Below are 19,248 nucleotides of genomic sequence, written 5' to 3' on the forward strand. Positions count from 1 at the left end.
TTAATCATGTGCTCGCCCTCTGAAAATATTATTTAGTAGATATTAATGTAGGTGATACGACATAGGACCTAGTAACTTCAAAGTACTGTATTCAGATCTCATTCACTAGTTAGACTGTGAGACCTGTAAGTCTGTAAAAGCACAATGTTTGTCACTAAGCAGACTTCTGAGAGTTCAGAAAAACAAGAAGATATTGTTTAACAAAAGCTAGACTATGACTGCAATTCTATGAACTCTTACTTGGGAGTAAGTCTCTTTGAACATCGTGGGGCTTGCTTCAGTGTAGAGATGTATAGGATTGCACTACATGGTGTCTGATAATTATAAAACAAATGAAATTGTGAAAAATGCCACAGATAATGTTATATTACTGCGGTATGCAATTCAAGGTGATGAGACTATCCTAAATGTGGTGTGTTTTTTATTACAAAAACTGTGGGGGTAGTTGACGGTGATGACTCTGTGGAATGAAAACAACAATAACAAAGTTATGTATAACATTAAAACCTTATTTCAGTTAAAAGCAAGACTAATAAGACTGAGTGTCCTCAGAATCTATGGAAATGATGGACATTTTTCCCATAGTAGAATGACAATCAGAAGTGATTGCTTGTAATGCTGTGGTCTACTTCTTGCATAAAAATCACTTCTGCTCATTAAAACCCATGATAACAGATTGTTCCTAAAAGCAGGCAGAAGGGCAGGTACTATTATGAAATTAACAAAGCTTACAGAACCTGTGGAAAGAAGCATATTCAAATAGAGTTTTTTTTTTTCATTTGTTGTCTTCAAAGGATCTCTAATTATATTTATTTCTCATTACCGGCAGCAGCCTCAGCCTGTAATACATAATCATCTCTCCCCAAGAACACAGAGTAGATGGATGGTTAATGCTTCAGCAGCAAAGGTAATCTAACAAATTTTTAAAAACATTTTTTAAAATGAATGTTTCTAATAAAACCCAGAATTGATGGCTATATCTTGGGTAAAAATACTGACATCAGGGTAGTAATTAGAAATGAATTAGACATTAATTAGATACTTCACATAGATATGAAGTACCCTCTATATTTATTCTTCCCAACTCTTGAGAAATAAAGACAGATTAGAAACAACTTCAGACAAGGAAAAGAACTGATCCTGGATAAATGAGAACAAGTCTTAAGGAGCTCAGTGTTAAGAGTATGGAAATAAAGATCATGTTGAACACTTAGGCTTGAGAATGAACTTTTAAAAATGGCATGTTCTTGAACCAGGCAGAAAAGACATAAATAGCTGGTGGAGAAACAAAGCCAGATGAATTAATGTCTTAAGAACAAGGCTAGCATCAAAGATCATTTAGACAATGAATCTACTTTTGAAGGGGAGTTCATTAATTCATTCTGTTGTGTTGCCTTTACACTGAGATTAGACTTTAATTTTAATCCAGATGCATACCATACCTTTGTATATTTATACAAAACATAGTATCTGAAACTATTGACTAGTGAATTGATATAAGTCCAGACAGAGTTATATAAACTTATAACAACTAAGGAAATCAGGAAATATTAGAAAATGCATCACTATTTCTGATGCATATTTTTTTATATTTTCCATTTTGTTTATTGATATAAATCAACTGGATTTCATAAAAACAAACAATTTGTGGCTAGATCAGATGTAGGAAACAGGATTGTGGGTTTCCTTAAAGGTACTATTATTGATTTTTTTAAATGTTAATGAAATGGACTCCTCTTTCTTATATGCATGAATAGTAATGTGATCTTTATATAATATAATGTGTGCGTGTAATCTAGCTATATTTAAGTGTGATAATTGTAAACAACAGTGATTTGACAGATCTAGTGCTCTTGAAGTTATACCTTTTCTCCCTTTTACAGGTCTATACAGCAGCAATTGATTAAGAACAGTTCTGAAACAATGTTTGCCCCAACACTGATTGGGGTGTGTGGGTGGGAGCAGGAACAAGGGTTGTTGTGGGCATGCAACCCTAGGTATAACTTGTGAGGACTACTATAGTAAATACTCAGAAAAAAGTTATAACTGAATAAAAATGTACCCTATCAATCCTGTAATACGTCACCCTTCAGCTGCAATAGCTACAACACCAATCCTCAGTTATCTTTTGTCCTTTCCCAAGATGTGTTATTTTTCAGGACGGATTGTTAACCTTTTTGCTTTTAAAATTCTTTTTTATTTTCAAGCGTGAGAAATGTCTTCTGATGAACACTGGTCTCCAGAAGAAGAAGATAGTCAAGTATCTAAACTAGCTAGAAAATCCCGGGATGCCCCTTTTGTTCCCATTGGTGAGTTGAATCTTTAAGCACTATGGTATAGTTGCTAGGATGTTGGAAGTGGAGTGGGGAGGTCTGAGTTTAAATCCTGCCCCCAGGTCCCATGGGGATCTTGAGTTAGTTGCGTACACTCTGTTGTGAAAGTAAAATAATCTCTCACTGAGCTCCTTGGAGGCTGGGAAAGATCTAAATATGAAGAATATAACATTAAATAAGTAGCAATAGGCAGGGCTTGTTAGGCAGCCTCAGGGTTATTAGTACAGCAGTATCTGAAGCCATACTGTGCCTAAGAGTGATCTGGAAACAGCCACTCCAACTGAGCAACTAAAATCCTTATGCGGAAACGGTTTCCTGCTATACCAGATGCACAGAATGGCCTGCTATGCTGCAGAGAGAAGAGTCCCTTTTTAGCAATACAATGGTGCAAGTAGAATCCCATTAATTTTCTCACAGAGATGCCCATGTTGTATATAAGGCACAGCAGTTGGGTATGCAGCCTTCCACTGCCTCCATGATTTTCTGCGTCAGGGTCAGTATTTAGTAGCAATTTTCTTTATGCCCTTTCTTAGAAATAACCTGCACATAGAATTGTGCCATGTTAGTGAGTCGTCTCCCCAATAGCTGCTTATTCACATGGTTCTTTTGTCCAATGTTAGTAAGACACTGGAAAGTATCAGACCTGTCTTCCGTGTTCCCAGAAGCAGTGCTCCCAGAAGATAGTGCTTTATCTTCTGGTTTACAATATAGTTGAGGCAACCGATGTACACACACCCCAATCAAAATCTTACAGTTCATACAAGCTGAACAAAGATGATGTGGCACCCTGTGCAGCCACAATGATACTGAGCACTGGAGTTTTGCAGAAGGCTATTATTTTGGACTCAGGATTCATATCTCTGTTGAGGCCTCTCATTTTCAAAAGACAACCATATTGTAAATAATAGTTACCTTAGTTTTCCATAGCTAGATGTGGTTTTGTACCCTAAGCCAGTAGGGTAGCAACCATATCTGGACCTAGTATGGCAAGATTTTTAATACTGGTTAGTAAAAATGGTTGCTCAAATTGCCATGTGTAAGTAATGGCCTTATCCAGCAGTTCTCAAACGTCCTGGGAGTAAAACTCCTGGTGTAAGTCTTGGCAGGGGAAGAGGAAGGCAGCAACATGCTCCCCAGGATTGCACCGCTGCTGGGGGTCAAGAAGGGTTGTCACTTACAGATCGACACAGCAGTCTCCAGGAGGTGTGGGGAGCTGGATTCCCCAAGCCTTAGAACAGTAAAAATAAGCAATCAGAAACCACTTCCAGTTTGCGATTGCTAAACTGGAAGTGGTTTCTGATCATTTATTTTTACTATTCCAAGATTTGGGGAGCCTGTGGAGGGCTCACATCTCCTGGAGACTGCTGTATCGATCTGTAAGTTTAAAAAAAACAAAACCCTTGGCCCCCAGCAGCAGCACAATCCTGGGGATCGCGTCACTGCCTTCCCCATTCCCCATCGCTAAGGGGTCAGAGGCTGAGGCTCTCAAACCGGGGTGTCGTGACGCCCCAGTTTTAGAACTTTAGGAATCCTTTGGGGGCTTTGCTCTACTGGAATTAGGGTTCCAGCAGCTCAAGATGCTTTACGACTGTCACAAATGACAACATGCCATTAAGTGCAGCTAGACTGCTGTCACAAGTGGCCACATGCTAGCAGTTTGCCAGTGACCCCCAGCTCTGGTAAGTCAATGCAGTGGGGTGGAAGGGAGGCAGGGATGGGTGGAACAGGGTGAGGAAGGGAAAGAAAAGGATGGATACCAGGGTGGGGAGAGAGCTGATTAAGGCTGAGAAGAGGGCCGTATTGACTGCTCCTGCACCGCTTATATTCTATCCCTTTCCTGGCCTTGATCCACCCTCCTGGGTCCACTTAAACTTGCACCAGGAAAATTGTTCGTCCAAGGAGACCCAGCAGGGCGGTGATGGCTTAGTCCCGGGCCAGGGAACAAATTTCCCTTAGCTGGAGGAGGTCTTTAGGCCTGCCCCCTTGCCAGATGCAGTGTGTGGTCTGGTGGTGCAGCTACCTTGATGAGGATTTAGGTAGGATTCAGCTGTAAAAGAAGCAAAGAGTTTGTGTGTCAATGAATTGGTTCAAACCCCAGTTGGAAAAGCCTGTTTGCAGGCCAGAGCAAGTGCATACCCTAGTTTAAAATGTTGAAAAACCAATGTACTTTGCCTCGTGCCAAGACGGAAGTCAGGGAACCAACACACATCAGGGGAGGAGGCAGCACACAAGCCCAAGGCTCTGTCCTGACTGCTTGTTTACACAGTTTGGCATTATTCTCTCTCTCCCCCCCCCCCCCATTTCATATGAACTTCCTTGTATTGCTATAGCATTTGTATTCAGGAAAGGCAAATTTTTAACGTCAGTCTGCCCCTTGATGGAATCTTTCTAGCGCTGTCCCCATGTCACCATGAGCTCAATGAACTGAGTGCCATGTGTTCTGTAACTGTGAAGCCCTTACATATTGGTGATGCCTTTGTCTATTTGATTTTCTTTGCAAACTGTTTTGTGGGCATTTCTGTTTGAAAAACAGTACATAATATTCTTAATGCTAATAATAGAGCCTGGCCTTCTGTGGGGAGTGGGCTGGGGCCAGATTGTTTCAGCTTTCTAGAGAACAGAGTGGCCCCTGCCAATAAAGAAGTTGGCCAACTTGGGCATGAACAACAGACAGGAAATGTGATATGTTTCCATATTAACCTAGTCCTTTCATTTATTATACCATCATTTAAAAAAAAGACCAATATGTTTAAACGGATGTGTGAAAGACATCCCGACTATTAGGATTTTCTTTTTAAAAATATGCCCACATGAAGCGATTTGGACTAAGTAGAAGCCTTGTAAACCGTCACCTATCAACCTTCATTAGTCTTCCTTCACATTTATCAGCTCCAGCAGAACTGTATCAGAACAGAAGCCATTCCCTGAATTTAAAGCGATTTGTACATGCAATAACCATGAACGCTGGCTAATTTGTATGCACTGTTGCCAATTAAGCTGGTTACAAGGACACCACTTGCCTGCTCAGACCACATTTGCAGTTGAAAGATAAAAAGAAATGTCATTATATTGAATTTATGTATCAAGCAAGAAGAAACAAAAAGCAATTTACATCACCTGACTAATCTTCTAAGAGCCATCCATTCAGGAGATAATGCATAACACATCTGGATGTCACTTCAGAGCAAAAAAATGGTTTCATTGAGAGTCGTTATGGTTACAATGAGTGGCTCTGGTAAGCAAAAATACCAACCTTCAATTAGAAAATGAAACATCCTATTGCAAGAAAAGAAGGTGGTGTCCACGAATTACTGCTTTAAACAACATTTTGATTCAGAATGGGGGCTTGTTTGAAAAACCCTACACTACAGGTTTTTGTTGTGGTTTTTTTTTTTTAACGGTAGCATTGGTTACACACATCCTAGTAGTCAAAACAACATAAATCTTTTGATATTCTTTACATTAGGGCAGTGTTTCTCAAACTGTGGGTTGGGACCCACTAGGTGGGTCGCAAGCCAATTTCAGGTGGGTCCCCATTCATTTCAATATTTTACTTTTGATAGACTTGATGCTACCATGGTATGTGACTGAATTGGGGTAATGTTACATACCTGTACTTTTAACAAGCTACTATGTATGTTCTTTTTACAATGATAGTAAATGGGACTTACTCCTGGGTAAGTGTAGATAGGATTACAGCCTAGGATTGTTAAAAATTTTCCTGCTTGATGATGTCACTTCTAGTCATGACTTCACTTCCAGTGGGTCCTGACAAATTCTCATTCTAAAAAGCGGGTCCCGATGCTAAATGTGTGGGAACCACTGCACTAGGGGTTTTCAAGATTGGTCCTTGCAAGTCTCCTTGTTTGGAAAAAGTACTGTTTGAGCCTCTCAGGATTTAGTGAAGGTAAACTTAAAAACTTAGTTACCAGCAGTCTCATTCATTCCATGTATGAGAACTGGAAAGGAGCCAGATGTCATTGTTTAACCCACTCTGTGAGGCAAGACCACAACAGATCAGCCCAATCTGTGCCCAGAAGCAGAATTGGGCTGGTCTGCAAATCTGAGATGCAAGAAGTGTAACCTCTGTATGCAGGCAACAGAATATGTTCAAGGTGGACTTTAGTCATCTTAAGAGATTCCTACTCCAGTGATAGATAGCAAAACAATTACACATAAGTCAGAGAGAGAGAGAGAGAGAGAGAGAGAGAGAGAGAGAGAGGAGGCAGTGAAGTAACCCCAAGAGTATCTATGCATAGACTGGTCTTTGCAAGAGGCTGTCTGTGCCTGAAATGAATTATTAAAAAGTGTAGGTCTGCAAGTATGATGGCCTGCTAACATCTGAATTACACTGCTGTGTTTTGCTTAAATCAAAATGAGCCTTTTTGGAAGTTGATGTGAGTATCACATACTTGCATTACATTTACTTTGCAAATAGTTTCAAGACCCATCTTCAGGATATCCCTATTTGGTTAACTTCTTCACCAACAGAAAGGCTATTCAGGTACTGCAAACTGGGGGGATGGCTATTGTCTGATGTTAACAAAGAACTTATGACAGCATTGGCAAGGTAGTTGCCAGGAACAGACACAAAACAACTGAAGAGTAGAACAATTGAGGTGTGATTTGCTTAATTAATAAACAGGCTGCCTGGACTTGGGTAACTGGCATAGTGCAAACCATGTATCCAGATCCTCCTCTTCCACAGTTCACTACTTAATTTCTCCTTCTGTGTTAAGCCTGGTCACCCCAGCAAAGGCAAAAGTGCCAGTGAACGCATTCCTGTCCGTGGTGGGCAGATCCAATGATGGCCACTGGTATAGATGGCTTTAAAAGGGAATTAGACAGAGTCCTGGAGGACAGATCTTTCCATGGTAGCTAATGGAACCTCTATGTTCAGAGGCAAATATGCCTTTGAATAACACACTGAGGAACAAACAATGGGGAATGTTGTTACCTTCATACCTCTGCATATGTGCTTCCTACAGGCATCTGGCTAGCCACTGTTGGAAAGAGTATACTGGACTTGATGGACCCCTGATCTGACCCAGCAGGTCTCTTCTTCACTACTGAACTTCACCCTTCTCTTTCATGTACAGGACTGGCAGGCTGCTTTGCGGTGGTGGGTTACGGTCTTTACAAGCTCAAACACAGAGGAAACAAAAAAATGTCGGTCCACCTTATTCACATGAGAGTTGCAGCGCAAAGCTTTGTTGTAGGAGCAATAACACTTGGTAAGAATATAGTTGTACCACTGCCATTAGCTTCACCACTTATTCAATTTCTGACCCATCTGTAATTTTTTTACATAGAAAAATCAATAATATTTTAATAACTGGGGTAAAGGTAGCTTGTTCAGGTTAGCGGATCTGTTTGTAAGTAAATGCCCTGTAACAAGGCTTCAGAGAAAGGCTAAACCTGAATCACTAAATGCACATTGGTGGCAATTGTTACAAGTTGCTCACTTAACATTTCTATCAGTTGTTGGAGAACAAGCACTGCATCCACTTACTCCTTTTGAAACCACCATGCTTATTTAAAGGGGTAGACTCTAAGTTATATAACATGCTGACATGATTCTGTAGGTGTCAGAATAATATGAGGAAAAGATGTTATATCTGCTGCAAATGGAATTCAATATGGCTAAAAAGGCTTTTTAAATAGTCCTAATTAATTAAGGAGAATGATTTTAAAATAGTTCAAAGGTGGTACCTGATCCCCTACAAGCTGAGCTATGTTTGCAAAGATCGTGCCCCACCCCTCCCATGTTGGAGCGGGTGTTCAGAAAGGGGAATTTTACTTCCAAATGTGATGGACGTGTAAAAAAATGAGCTGTTTTTGGAGAGAAGTGTTCTTAGAAATTTCAGCTATTTTTGATGCCTCTGTGTGCCTGAAGCCATTGTTAGCTTTATTATTCATCATTGATGTTGAATATGACCATATGCGACATAAAAATTGATTGTTTTTCATTAACAGCTGCTTGCCTAAAAATTGCATTACATTGGAAAAATAATATTACAATTATTCCTGGTATAAGAGTCTGACAAGTTGCTTTGGCTGAAGAGCTGACTTCTGAGCTTCGGTCTGCAAAGGGTCAAGCCAAGCAGATATGCTCTTTGACACTTGGTTTCCTTTCTTATCTTTTGTGAAGAAATATGCTTTAGTAATATGTCCAGCTAACCACAGCTTGTCATTATGGAAAGTTGTTTTGAACAAGATCTTGTACAGGCACTCCCTGACTTACATAAGGGTTCTGTTCTGGACACCCTTATGTAAGTTGGTTTTTACATAAGTCGGAATTGGGAGGGGTAAGAGGAGCCTCCTGCACTCACTGCTCAGTAAACAAAGCTGGGATGCTCATTCTCAATTAAAAAGCCTGTGTGGAGAAGAGGTGAGATTGCTGCAATCTGATTCCTGGACCACAGTGATCTGGCCCTCTCTTTCTTACCAGCTGGACCAGTGAAGATGCAGTGCATAGGAGAGGGGCACTTCCAACTATGGGCAGTGCTTCTGCTGCTTGCCTGGTGACAGCAGCTGCTTCTTAGAGACTATGTGGGCTGAGGCTGCAGAAGAGCAGACGGGTGAGGTTTCTCTTGCTTTTCCCACATTTGTCATCTGCTCTGAACCTTTAATTATGCTCATTGCTGTTCTTTGAACCCTTTCCAGTTAGACCGAGTCTGGCAAGGGCATTTTTACAGTGAAACTATTTATCCATGCTATGGCATAAAACGTGGTTTTATTATTAAGTGCAATAATTGCTGGATGGTAGTGAAGCAACTGTTGATACAAATGTCTCTGTTTGTGTTTTGGTAGGTGTTATATACTCCATGTACTCAGATCACATCAAAAACCAGAGTGGCAGTGGGTCCAAAAAATGACCAACATCACAGAAGCAACAAGGAAAAGAAAAGCATCCTTTTCAGTATTACTTTAGTACTGTTTACTCATGTATATGAAGAATGTGCTCAAGCACCACCACCTGGATTTCTGCTGCCCTTTCTGTTTATTAAAACAGCTGCGATATCTGTGTTTGCTACCCAGAAGTGATTCAGCTCTTGATTTGTGATTTGGAGCTCTTTGCTAGGTCTAGTTCTCAAGGTTCTGGGTTCATCAAGCACTCAATATTATTTATTTATATTTCTACCACACTCTTCGTGTTAAAACACTCTCAGGGCAGCATGCAATCATTCAAAACAATAGATAGCAATACATTTAAACAAAATCCGCATCATAGAAACCCTATACAGTACATGCCAATTAAAACTGAAAGGTCTAAAGACCCAGGCCCAAAAGAGAACAAACTTTTTCTTAGCATCATGAGAGCATTTCAAAGGTTGGGTGCCACCACATAGAAGGCCATCTCAGATGTACCCTCCACACCTGCTGCTGCACTTCAAATGGAGTAGGAACTCAGAGCAAGATCTTGCAAGCAGATCTCAACACCTAACTTTCAGGAGTTCCACTTGGCTTACATATGAGCTGCCTTGTATGGAGTCAGACCAATAGTCTGTACAGGCTAGTAACGTCTACACTGACTAGTAGTGGTTCTATAGGATATCATGTAGACCTCTTTGTACTTCCCAAGATTCTTTTTGTTTTTAAAGTGGAGATGCCAGAGATTAACCTTGAAGCCTTCTAATTGAGCTGCACTAATGTTACAGAAACCTCCTCAGCATCCATTTCAGTGCACTAAAATAAGAGAATGAAGCCCACTACACATTTTTAAAGTGTACACATACATATGTAAAGAGTAACTGTTACAAATACTTGTTTGCAAATACTGTACTTGTTTGCTTTGTACAGGTACAATGGCAGAGAGCTATGAATGGCTGCAGCTCCTTGTTGAGTGGACACACAATGGCATCCTAGTTTGACTCTGTAAAATGTGTGAAATGGCTTTCAGATACCATGCCGCTAAATACAACTGAGAGCCTCCACAGACAACCACACTACTCTGGGATCAGCTCTTTATCCATTAGTAGTTTGGTCATTGGCATATCTTCCTGCCAAATGGTTAAGGAAATGTTACCACACATAATGGATCCAAGGACTGGCCAACCAAATGCAGTCTCTGACCTGACACTGCTAATGCCACTGTTGGCACCCCCGCCCCAAACTCTGGAAAGAAGAATCAAGCCACTTACCTTCTCCTTTCTGCTCAATCCTTTTCATCAAACAGGAAGTGTGGATCATGCTGACAGCTGGTCATGCTGGGATTAGGAAGTGTATTGATGCTGCCCATATAGTTTTTTTGGGTGTGGGCAGTGGTAATCTGCTTCCCTAGCCAGTCTCCTCATTCCTTCCTTGTTCAGACCCTTTAAATGAATCAGACAGTGCACATCCACACAAGGAAGGTGTGTGGATAGGAAAGTGGACTGATGTGGCTCTGTCCACAGTGGCCTGGAGGGAGGCGGTGGCAGACCTGGGGTGAAGGACACCCTGACTCTGCTGTTTCCTCTACCACCTGCAGCTTGACATAAGTAGCAGCATTCATTTCAGGGATTATCTGGTTCTAGCTGTACCCAAATAAATTTAGTCATGATTAAATTCCATTTAAATTAATGGGATTTAAGTTAATCATGACTAACTTGTGTCATTTATTTCAATGGCGCTTAGTCAGGGATAACTTTCTCTGTATGGCAGAATGAGTGGTAGAATAGTCATCTCTGTGTGTTCAGGTTCTTTCACATTTTCTACCCTTGCATTCTCTGGAAAAGTGATTGTTTGCACTTATTGGTTCCACCCCTCTTCCTCCCGCCCTCCAGAACTACTTCTAGTTTTGCTCCTGCATGAGCTCCCATGGAATTACCTTCCTTCTGTTTTTTTCTCTTTTGCATCTGTTGCATTCCTCACCCCTGTTGATGATGGGTCACCATGGACAAAGTACAATGGAGCTTTATTAAGCTGTTAGAACATCAGTCATTCTTTGTACAAGAAACAACCTCATCAAGTTAAAAAAAAAAGACATGCTTTATATCATAAAACCAGGATAGGCAGTATGAACTGAGATTCAGTAATATATGAAAAATCAGAAAAGAGGTATATAGCTGATATATTTATTTGAAAATCTGGACCTTCATTAAAATAACAAAATCAAATATTGACCAATATATTTAAAATAAATTAGTGCCAAATATAAAACAAAAATCATAAAAACTAGAAGGGAGAATAAAGTTTGTAACGGAGCATAGATAGGAAATATATTTCTTAATACTGCCTGACACCAAAGAGCAGTCTCTGCTGAATCTTTTTAACACAACTGCAAACATTTAGTACACCTTGCAGTGATGACACACGTAATGTGTTTAGAACAGTGGGGCTACCCTGGAAAGCATCTTTACCACATTCCATTCACAAGTACCTATTCTTCTCAAGGGTTGAGTTCTGGGGGGAAAAACAGTACGGCAAATTATACAAACAGAAGTGTTTGCTTCTGATCATCAGCTCCCCTGTGATGTCACCAAGATAATCTCTCCCCCAATACTCAGGCAGTTTTGCACTATTGTAGGAAGGGTGAGACTGTCCAATGAGAACATTCCATTCGCTGGTATAGCTGTCATTTCATCTTGCACCATTTGCTCTCTTTTATTATTATATCTGTCTTGGGCCTCAAGTCTGCTTGATGATCTTTTCATCCAGCTCTGAATGTAGAATGGAATAATGAAACAGAATAAAGAACAGAAATGCAGCAGTTCTAAGTGAATTCCATTGAAAATAACATGATTCCAAATGGAACCAATGATTTTTTTTTAAGGGGATGTGTTTCAGGTTGGGGTATCGGTGGCTGTGCATCTTTTTATTCATTGATTGTGCCATTAAAAGGCAACAACTATGTTTCTTCATGAGTAGTTGCAAGCCTCTCTCTTTAAAAGCAATGGGAAAAGTGTCCTAAGTGCAGAATCTCCCAGAGAGAAAGTACAGTCTACCTGTAGCATAATGGTCTGCCTGTAGCATACCTCCAATGTACTGTAAGGAATGTTTTAGACCAGACCTCTATGAGAATTCCTAAAATTCCAAGCTGAGTGAGAAGCTCTTTCCTAGCACACAAATTTGAGCAAGTAAATGCAGTGTGCTTCCTGAGGCAAATATGTGGTCCTGTGTAAGGTAGATAGGAAAGCAGTAAAATATCCTAGGTGTGTTTACTAAGCAAGTTCCACTGAGTTTGGTGGGGTTTACTAACAAGTTAACAAGTAACTTACTAATTGCAGAGGACTGTAACCTTAGGCCAGTGGTTTTCAAACTGGGGCATTGCAATGCCCCAGCCTGAAGACCCTGGCCTCTGCCCCCTTAAGGGGCGGGGGCAGCAAGGAGGCAGGGAGGAGGCAGCGACACAATCCTCGGGATCGCATCGCTAAGGGGGGGCTGCAGGGACTGGGATGCACTCACCTGTCCCTGCAGCAGCTGTCCTGGGGTCCAGGGAGCCCTGCATGAGTGTCTGCAGGGCTCCCCAGCCTGCAGAAAGTGAAAGTGGAATCACACAGGTGATTCCAGTGATGAGCTTCTGTACTCTGTACTCAATTCTGTACTCAATTTCCCAGGACCATGTGAAATCCTAATGGAGCACTTCAAGAACTAACCTATACTGTACTTGCATAGTTTCTGTATTGCTTTGCATTAAAATCTAAAGTGTACCTGATATGCTGTTATATTACTGTACTTGTATAAAACAAGAGCAAAAAGGGTCCATAGGTTTCTACAGATCAAAATCACAGTCCTGTAACATGAGAAGCCAGATTCTGCAACTTTGCCAGCAGCAGAATAAGTGAGGCAAGTTACAACTATTTATGCAACTATTTGGTATTTTTCCTAAGAAATCAAAAGCAAAGTCTGTTTGGCAGGGGCTAAAAGCATCAGCTGATTTGAGACTGCACTACCCATGTTATGCTTGCAATTCTACCTTAACCAAAAAGTTGTGCGGTAGTAGAAGGAAAAGAGAGAGGAAAGGATATTGAAAGCTAGAAAGTGGAGGCAGGGAATTGGAACTAGAGTCCAGAGCAAGGAAAAAGGACTTATAAAAGTTGGAAACATCTCATATGGATTGAAAAGCCCCTCCTAATCTGAGAGCTTTTAGCTAACACAGCTTGTAGCTTTTTAAACACTATGCCATACCATGAGGACTAGAAAACTGTTCTGCATGTCAAAAAAATAGAATAATAAAAAAAACAACAGGCACTAGTGTTTTTAAACATATGAATCCAGAGGATTCTGAGTTGGAATTCTGTTTAGAACAGATTTCTCAGCTCATGAGGAAGGCTAGAGTGTTTGTGTCCCAACCTGGTAACAGGGAGGCTCAGAAAAACCATGCTGGGTGTATTTTGGGCTAAATACAAATTTAAATTCTTCATTTGGATGAGAATGGCTCATTCTGATTTCAGTGTCTACAAGATATTTCTCAATGTTCAGATAAGCCTCTATTAGTGTACCAGAAATCTGAGGGTGAGAGGGAGTGTCTGATCATTTCTACCTTAGATAGATACCAGTCTGGATCAAGCAGAAGTCTAACCATCATTTTCCCCAGGGAGAAGTATTTAATCACCCCAAATAATTTAAAAAACAACAAAAATATAACAAACCCATAGAGCACCTAAAAACAAGGCTCAGACCTGGAGCTGAAATATATGTGAGGACAACAGACCTGTGCTTTCAATCCCTGGTCTGCCACCATTACACATACGTACCTCCTTCATGGTGCAAATTAGGTTATGTTTGTGTAACAGTTATTCAGTATTCAACAGCTTTCCCAATTGAACCTGCTCACAGCCTCCTAAGAAGTCTACTTTGCAATGTACCAGTTGATCCTAAATAGCACCTTTTCCATCCTCTCCCTTGTGCTCCCTCTCACAAGGAAAAAGTTCCACTCCAGTTGCAGTCTGTGACCATACGCTTGCTTCTGTCCCAATCCAAACTTGGTTTTGTGCAGCATAAAAGGGCTTTTTCCCCACATCATGTTCTTACTTCTGCGTTTCAGAGGGACTCACAATGGAATCGGCATCCACGTTGTTGAGAAGAAAGAGTTCAGGGTGAGCAGTGAGTCCCAGATGATACTAGGGAAGACAGAAAAGAAGGCCATGATTAGGAATGCTGTTTTGAAAGCCAAGAACAGTTGAAATCAGACTATAAGGTTTCCCAAAGGGGAGCCAGCCTCTAAAGAGGTGCAGGCATTTGGGAAGGAAAGGTCTCTCAACTCTAGATGGACAACCTATTCCTATTCAGAGCAATGTTAGCATCTATGTGTGCCCCAATGCCAAGCTGATGGCCAGTGCTGAAGTCAATGTGGCATGACCCTATGTTTTTTAAATATTGCTTTGTTTCTCTAGATTCCTTTCCTTGGAGACATTCTAAAGGATAATCATGGTAGTCTGTTGCAAGCAAAAATGAAAAAAGGAAAAACAGCAAGAAGCTTCCTGGCACTTTGAAGGCTAAGCAGTCCATTTTGTCATTGGTTCTTGTGGGCTGGAGCTCACTTTGTCAGATGGATGAAGCTGCCATCTAAGTCAAGGAGTATTTTATAGACTCTGTCTATACAGAGAAAGCAAATTGAATGTATGAAGCTGCCTTTTACAGAGTGAGACCATTGGTCCATCTAGTTTAGTACTCTCAATAGCAGGGGTGGGCAAATCTTTTGACTTAAGGGCTCTGGAAATTGCACAGAGGGCTGTAATGTATATTTGCTATCATTTCCATCACAACTTTGATTTCAGCTCTGTAAGCACGCACACACACTACTGCCCACTTTTTGGTCCTTGTAAGCACCCCTTTTTAAACTGAAGAAATTCTAGGGTGGAAAATATAAAGTTCCCCTTTCTTGCTCCACCATTTCAAACCTGCATGGCTTCCAGACAGGATATATGCTTGCTCATGCCAGATTCTGGCACAATTGGTTGGCATATATACCTGCTGACTTCTTTCATGTGCACACTGCATCTGGGAGCAAGGCTGCTACATTTGGGCAGCCAGCACTGGTGTGTGTTCATGTGCATTGAAGAAGGAGCTTAGGACCAGATTGTTTGCCATGGACCAGGGAGCAGAAAGAGGGTTGGACTGGAGGCTTTTGCAGGCTGTATTCGGCCTCTAGGTCTAATTTTGCCCACCTCTGGACTACATTAGCTGCCTGTAGCTCTCTAGGGTTTCAGATGAGTCATTTACAGTACTGGTTGGCAACCTTCAGTCTCGAAAGACTATGGTATAAGCCTACAGCACCCGGTATTCCCAGGCGGTCTCCCATCCAAGTACTAACCAGGCCTGACCCTGCTTAGCTTCCAAGATCAGACAAGATTGGGCATGTGCAGGGTAACAGTTGCTGCGCCCTTTACAGTACTACGCAGAGCACAAATGAACATAGAATCCAAATAAAGCAGTACAAGAGCCAAACAATGTGGATGTGAGACACCCCTGGTCACCAGCCACTGGTGATAAATGGTACAAACACATGCCTAAAAAGGGGCCTGATACCTTCCGTAGTGAGCTACCACTCCTGGCCTCTATTGAACCCAAGTTCCACACTGCCAGATTTGCTAATGAATTCAGTCAGCTTCATGCTGGAGTTGCCGTTTTGAAACTTTTGTTTCACCCCTGCTAATTGGGTAAGAGGCACTTTTTCAAGTGGGTGCTCCTTTTTTTAGCAGGGGGAGAGTAACTGGCCCACCTCACCCCAGCACTGTCTGTTCTGGTGGCTGTCTACTGGTATTCATTTGCATCTTTTTTGATTGTGAGCCCTTTTGGGACAGGGAGCCATTTAGTTATTTGATTTTTCTCTGTAAACCGCTTTGTGAACTTTTAGTTGAAAAGCGGTATATAAATACTGTTAATAATAATAATTGGCGCAGAGACTTTTAAAGGCTGCAGCTAGAGGAAGCCCTGGGAGCTCAAAAGGCTCCTCTGTCAGTTGTTGAGTGCGCTAGCACATTCAATGTCCCAGTCTGTACACTGATCCTCTTGAGAAGAGACTGACCTGCTTGGCCTACATGAATGGCAGCAGGGCATCAATGGCAGAGGCAATGTATGTAATGTTAGATGATACACAGCGGAAGGAGCCCTGGATAGTATGTCTGATTTTTGTTTGGCCCCGTGATAGTGTTGCTTGAATTATTTTGAAGAATAAATTGGTGCTGGCATTTGTGGTAGGGTCTCATTCCTGGGTTTGTCTCTTCTATTTGGCAATCTGTTCCACCTAGCATCAATGCTGCACTGGAGTGATTTTAGCTGGAAGCAGCAGAGGGCATGGTGTTCTTTAAACTTTTGCTGCTAAGCCTATTCTGTCATGGATGACTGGCTTAGCTGATCTGTTTTTTTTCTTCCTTCAGGTAAGCACTATGGCTTTAAGAATGCCTGTTGTAAATCTTTCAGGTGTTTGCCTTTTTCTGGAGAAAAAGGACATTATTTCTCCATATCAGATGGTTTATGCATGCCCATTAACATAGCTGTACTGTGACATCTATAAAGTGAACCTATTGCATTGAGTAGTTCAGATGTAGATCAATGCTAACACAGAAATGACCTTCTAGTATTTCTCAAAGGCCTCTACCTATGTGTCTAGAGCAAGGGTCTCTAAACTTTTTGGCCAGAGGGCCACATCAAATATCTGGCGTGGTTTGGAGGGCCAGAAAATTTTTTTAAATATAAAATTTAAATAAATAAATTAGAGGTGGAACTTATATGAGTGAATAAATGAATGAATGGGCTCATTCATTCAACCTCTCTGGCCCTCAGAACACCCTCCAGACACAATCAGAGCACAGTTCTGGTCATGTTCAGTTGAGCGGGCCAGAGACTTTCAGGGGACAAGAGGTTGGCCATGGGCAGGAAAGAGGCTTGCTGCAGGCCGGTCTGGCCCCCAGGCCAGGGTTTGGAGACCCCTGATCTAGAGATAGATGTCATTAGCAGATATCTGGCAAAGGAGAAGTATTTAGGAATAGCAGCTGAGAAAGAACAGATCTCAGTCAACCATATACACATCGAGATACCGTGTTGCTTACACACCATTGATATTTCTATGCCTATTCAGCACCAGTGATGGTTAGTTGGGAGTAGATGACATCTACACAGGTTAAAGTTAAAGCCATCACAATGGCTTTATGCTGAAGCTCCACGCTCAGAGACAGTGTTCCCTGAATAACTGTTGAAGGCATACCCCTCTTGCCATTGCTTCCCTGCATCTGTTTGCTTGTGGCCATCCCAGAGGCAGCTGGTGGTCCTCTATGGGAAATGGAACACTGGACTAGAAGGGCCTTGGCTTGAGGCAGCAAGGTTTCTTATGCTCTTATATCTATTGACAGTTATTCTATATTCATTATGTTGCTCATAGTGCTGTAATGCACCTGCTACTTTTTCTTGCACTGCTCAACCTTTTGACATCATTTTGTAGTCACTAACGACACCATCTTCTCTGCCTGTGGAGTCCCCCCCCACACACACTTTAGGCGACTATTTCATGCATCTGACAAAGTGGCCTGTAATAGCCCATGAAAGCTTATGCCACAATATGTTCATTCAACTTGAATGTTACACAAAACTCTTGTTTAAAGCACATTGCTGTTGCTATTTCTCCCATGCATTTATCTCCATTTCAGAACTAGAGTGATCATTCTGGGTTTTTCCTAGCTAAGCTACAGTTCTCTCTCCCTTTCTTTTATTTATTTTTTTATATTTTTTAATATTATTATTATTATTATTATTATTATTATTACTTATATTATTAAAACAAAAACTTATTGTTTTTAAAAAGTTAGTGTGATTTAAGTTTGCAGTTTGCTTTGTAAAATTGCTTGTTCTTTATATTTTTTCTACCAGATGACCACCTAAATTCAACAAATAGCTGCAAATGCAGAGTTCTAAACTATAAGAACTTCTCCTATTCATTTCAACTGAAGGATTAGATCTTTATTGTGAGCACTGGAACACAATGGATCAAGACAGACTCCTGACATTTTTAAAATCACAGAGTTGGACCTAACCTAGATACAAATATTCCAGTTAATTGCCAATTAAGGGCCCAATCCTATCCAATTTTCCAGTGCTGGTGCAGCTGTGCACTGCATCCTGCGGTGGGGAGGCAGTCACAGAGGTCTCCTCAAGCATGGGAACATTTGTTCCCTTACCTTGGGGCTGCACTGCAGTTGCACTGATACTGGAAAGTTGGATAGGATTGGGCCCTAAATTGGCACCTCAAGAAAATCTTACAGGAACAGGTTAAATATTACTTTACATATGACTTTCCCACACAGTTATCACAAATGTGAAACAATCTCTGTAAGTCATGTGCACTGTTACATGTGGCTATATGCACACAGGCAATATGAACTTCCCAAGTAGGAAAGACATCGAATGTTAAACAGATCTCCAAATAGGCAAATGTTCTTCATTTCTCCATTTTATTGCCACATCTGCACTAGAATGCTGAAATAATTTAAGGGGCTGCTGTCTTGATTTCCCATTGATAATTAGTTTAATTACTACATGCAAATTTGGTCATTAACAATTGAGAACCAGATTTTTAAATATATAATTAAAATTATAAAAAGGTGTATATCAAAATGACAGATTCGTTGCTTTCAATAGAATAAAGCTTACCAAATTGATTCCCAGGAGTTTAAAAAATGATAATGCATTACATGCTGTTAATATTGTAGGAAGTTTTTAAGCTGAAAGTTTCTTAGTAGAAAATAATTACTTACACCTTCCAGTTCCCTTAACGCTGGCAAGGAAAGCTTGTAATAAAAGAGAAAATTCCCGTAACACATAATACATCAGTTTATGAATGATCTGTTATTTGCTAGAGGATGACCAGGACAGAGTTAATCCAGAAGATAATGCTTGCCCATGTTGTACTAAAAATGATTCTGTCAACATGGCAGTAATTATCTGAACACTACTATTCCATTGATCAAAGCAATTTATTCGCTTCCCATTCGTGTTA

The 19,248-nt window shown here is 40.9% G+C and overlaps 2 protein-coding genes and 1 pseudogene across 6 annotated transcripts in view; 1 reads left to right on the forward strand and 2 right to left on the reverse strand.

Moving 5' to 3' along the window:
* Window positions 1–2,215: 2,215 nt before the first annotated feature.
* Window positions 2,216–9,323, forward strand: HIGD1C (HIG1 hypoxia inducible domain family member 1C). Its single transcript, XM_066617532.1, has 3 exons — window positions 2,216–2,309; window positions 7,433–7,567; window positions 9,147–9,323. The coding sequence occupies exons 1-3, from the start codon at window positions 2,216–2,218 to the stop codon at window positions 9,209–9,211; spliced, it is 294 nt and encodes a 97-aa protein (XP_066473629.1). The 3' UTR covers window positions 9,212–9,323.
* A 2,052-nt stretch (window positions 9,324–11,375) lies between these two features.
* Window positions 11,376–19,248, reverse strand: part of SLC11A2 (solute carrier family 11 member 2) — a 68,124-nt gene continuing 60,251 nt past the window's right edge. For 3 of the 5 annotated variants that reach the window (XM_066617482.1, XM_066617481.1, XM_066617483.1), the window contains exons 17-18: window positions 19,007–19,039; window positions 11,376–14,377 (exon numbers count right to left, since the gene is read on the reverse strand). In XM_066617482.1, coding sequence (XP_066473579.1) covers window positions 14,285–14,377; window positions 19,007–19,039 — 126 coding nt within the window. In that variant the 3' untranslated portion in view covers window positions 11,376–14,284. The remainder of the gene's footprint in view (window positions 14,378–19,006; window positions 19,040–19,248) is intronic. The other 2 variants (XM_066617484.1, XM_066617485.1) reach the window with 2 other exon arrangements.
* LOC136642758 (5S ribosomal RNA) lies at window positions 15,522–15,641 on the reverse strand (annotated as a pseudogene).

Source organism: Tiliqua scincoides, chromosome 2, assembly GCF_035046505.1.
Source record: "Tiliqua scincoides isolate rTilSci1 chromosome 2, rTilSci1.hap2, whole genome shotgun sequence".
Classification (NCBI taxonomy): domain Eukaryota; kingdom Metazoa; phylum Chordata; class Lepidosauria; order Squamata; family Scincidae; genus Tiliqua; species Tiliqua scincoides.

Excerpts from the sequence above, each read along its gene's own strand:
- HIGD1C (XM_066617532.1), top strand. The coding sequence starts at position 2,216 with ATGTCTTCTGATGAACACTGGTCTCCAGAAGAAGAAGATAGTCAAGTA. Across the intron at positions 2,310-7,432 it reads TGCCCCTTTTGTTCCCATTG|GACTGGCAGGCTGCTTTGCG; the intron begins GTGAGTTGAATC and ends TTTCATGTACAG. Across the intron at positions 7,568-9,146 it reads TGTAGGAGCAATAACACTTG|GTGTTATATACTCCATGTAC; the intron begins GTAAGAATATAG and ends GTGTTTTGGTAG.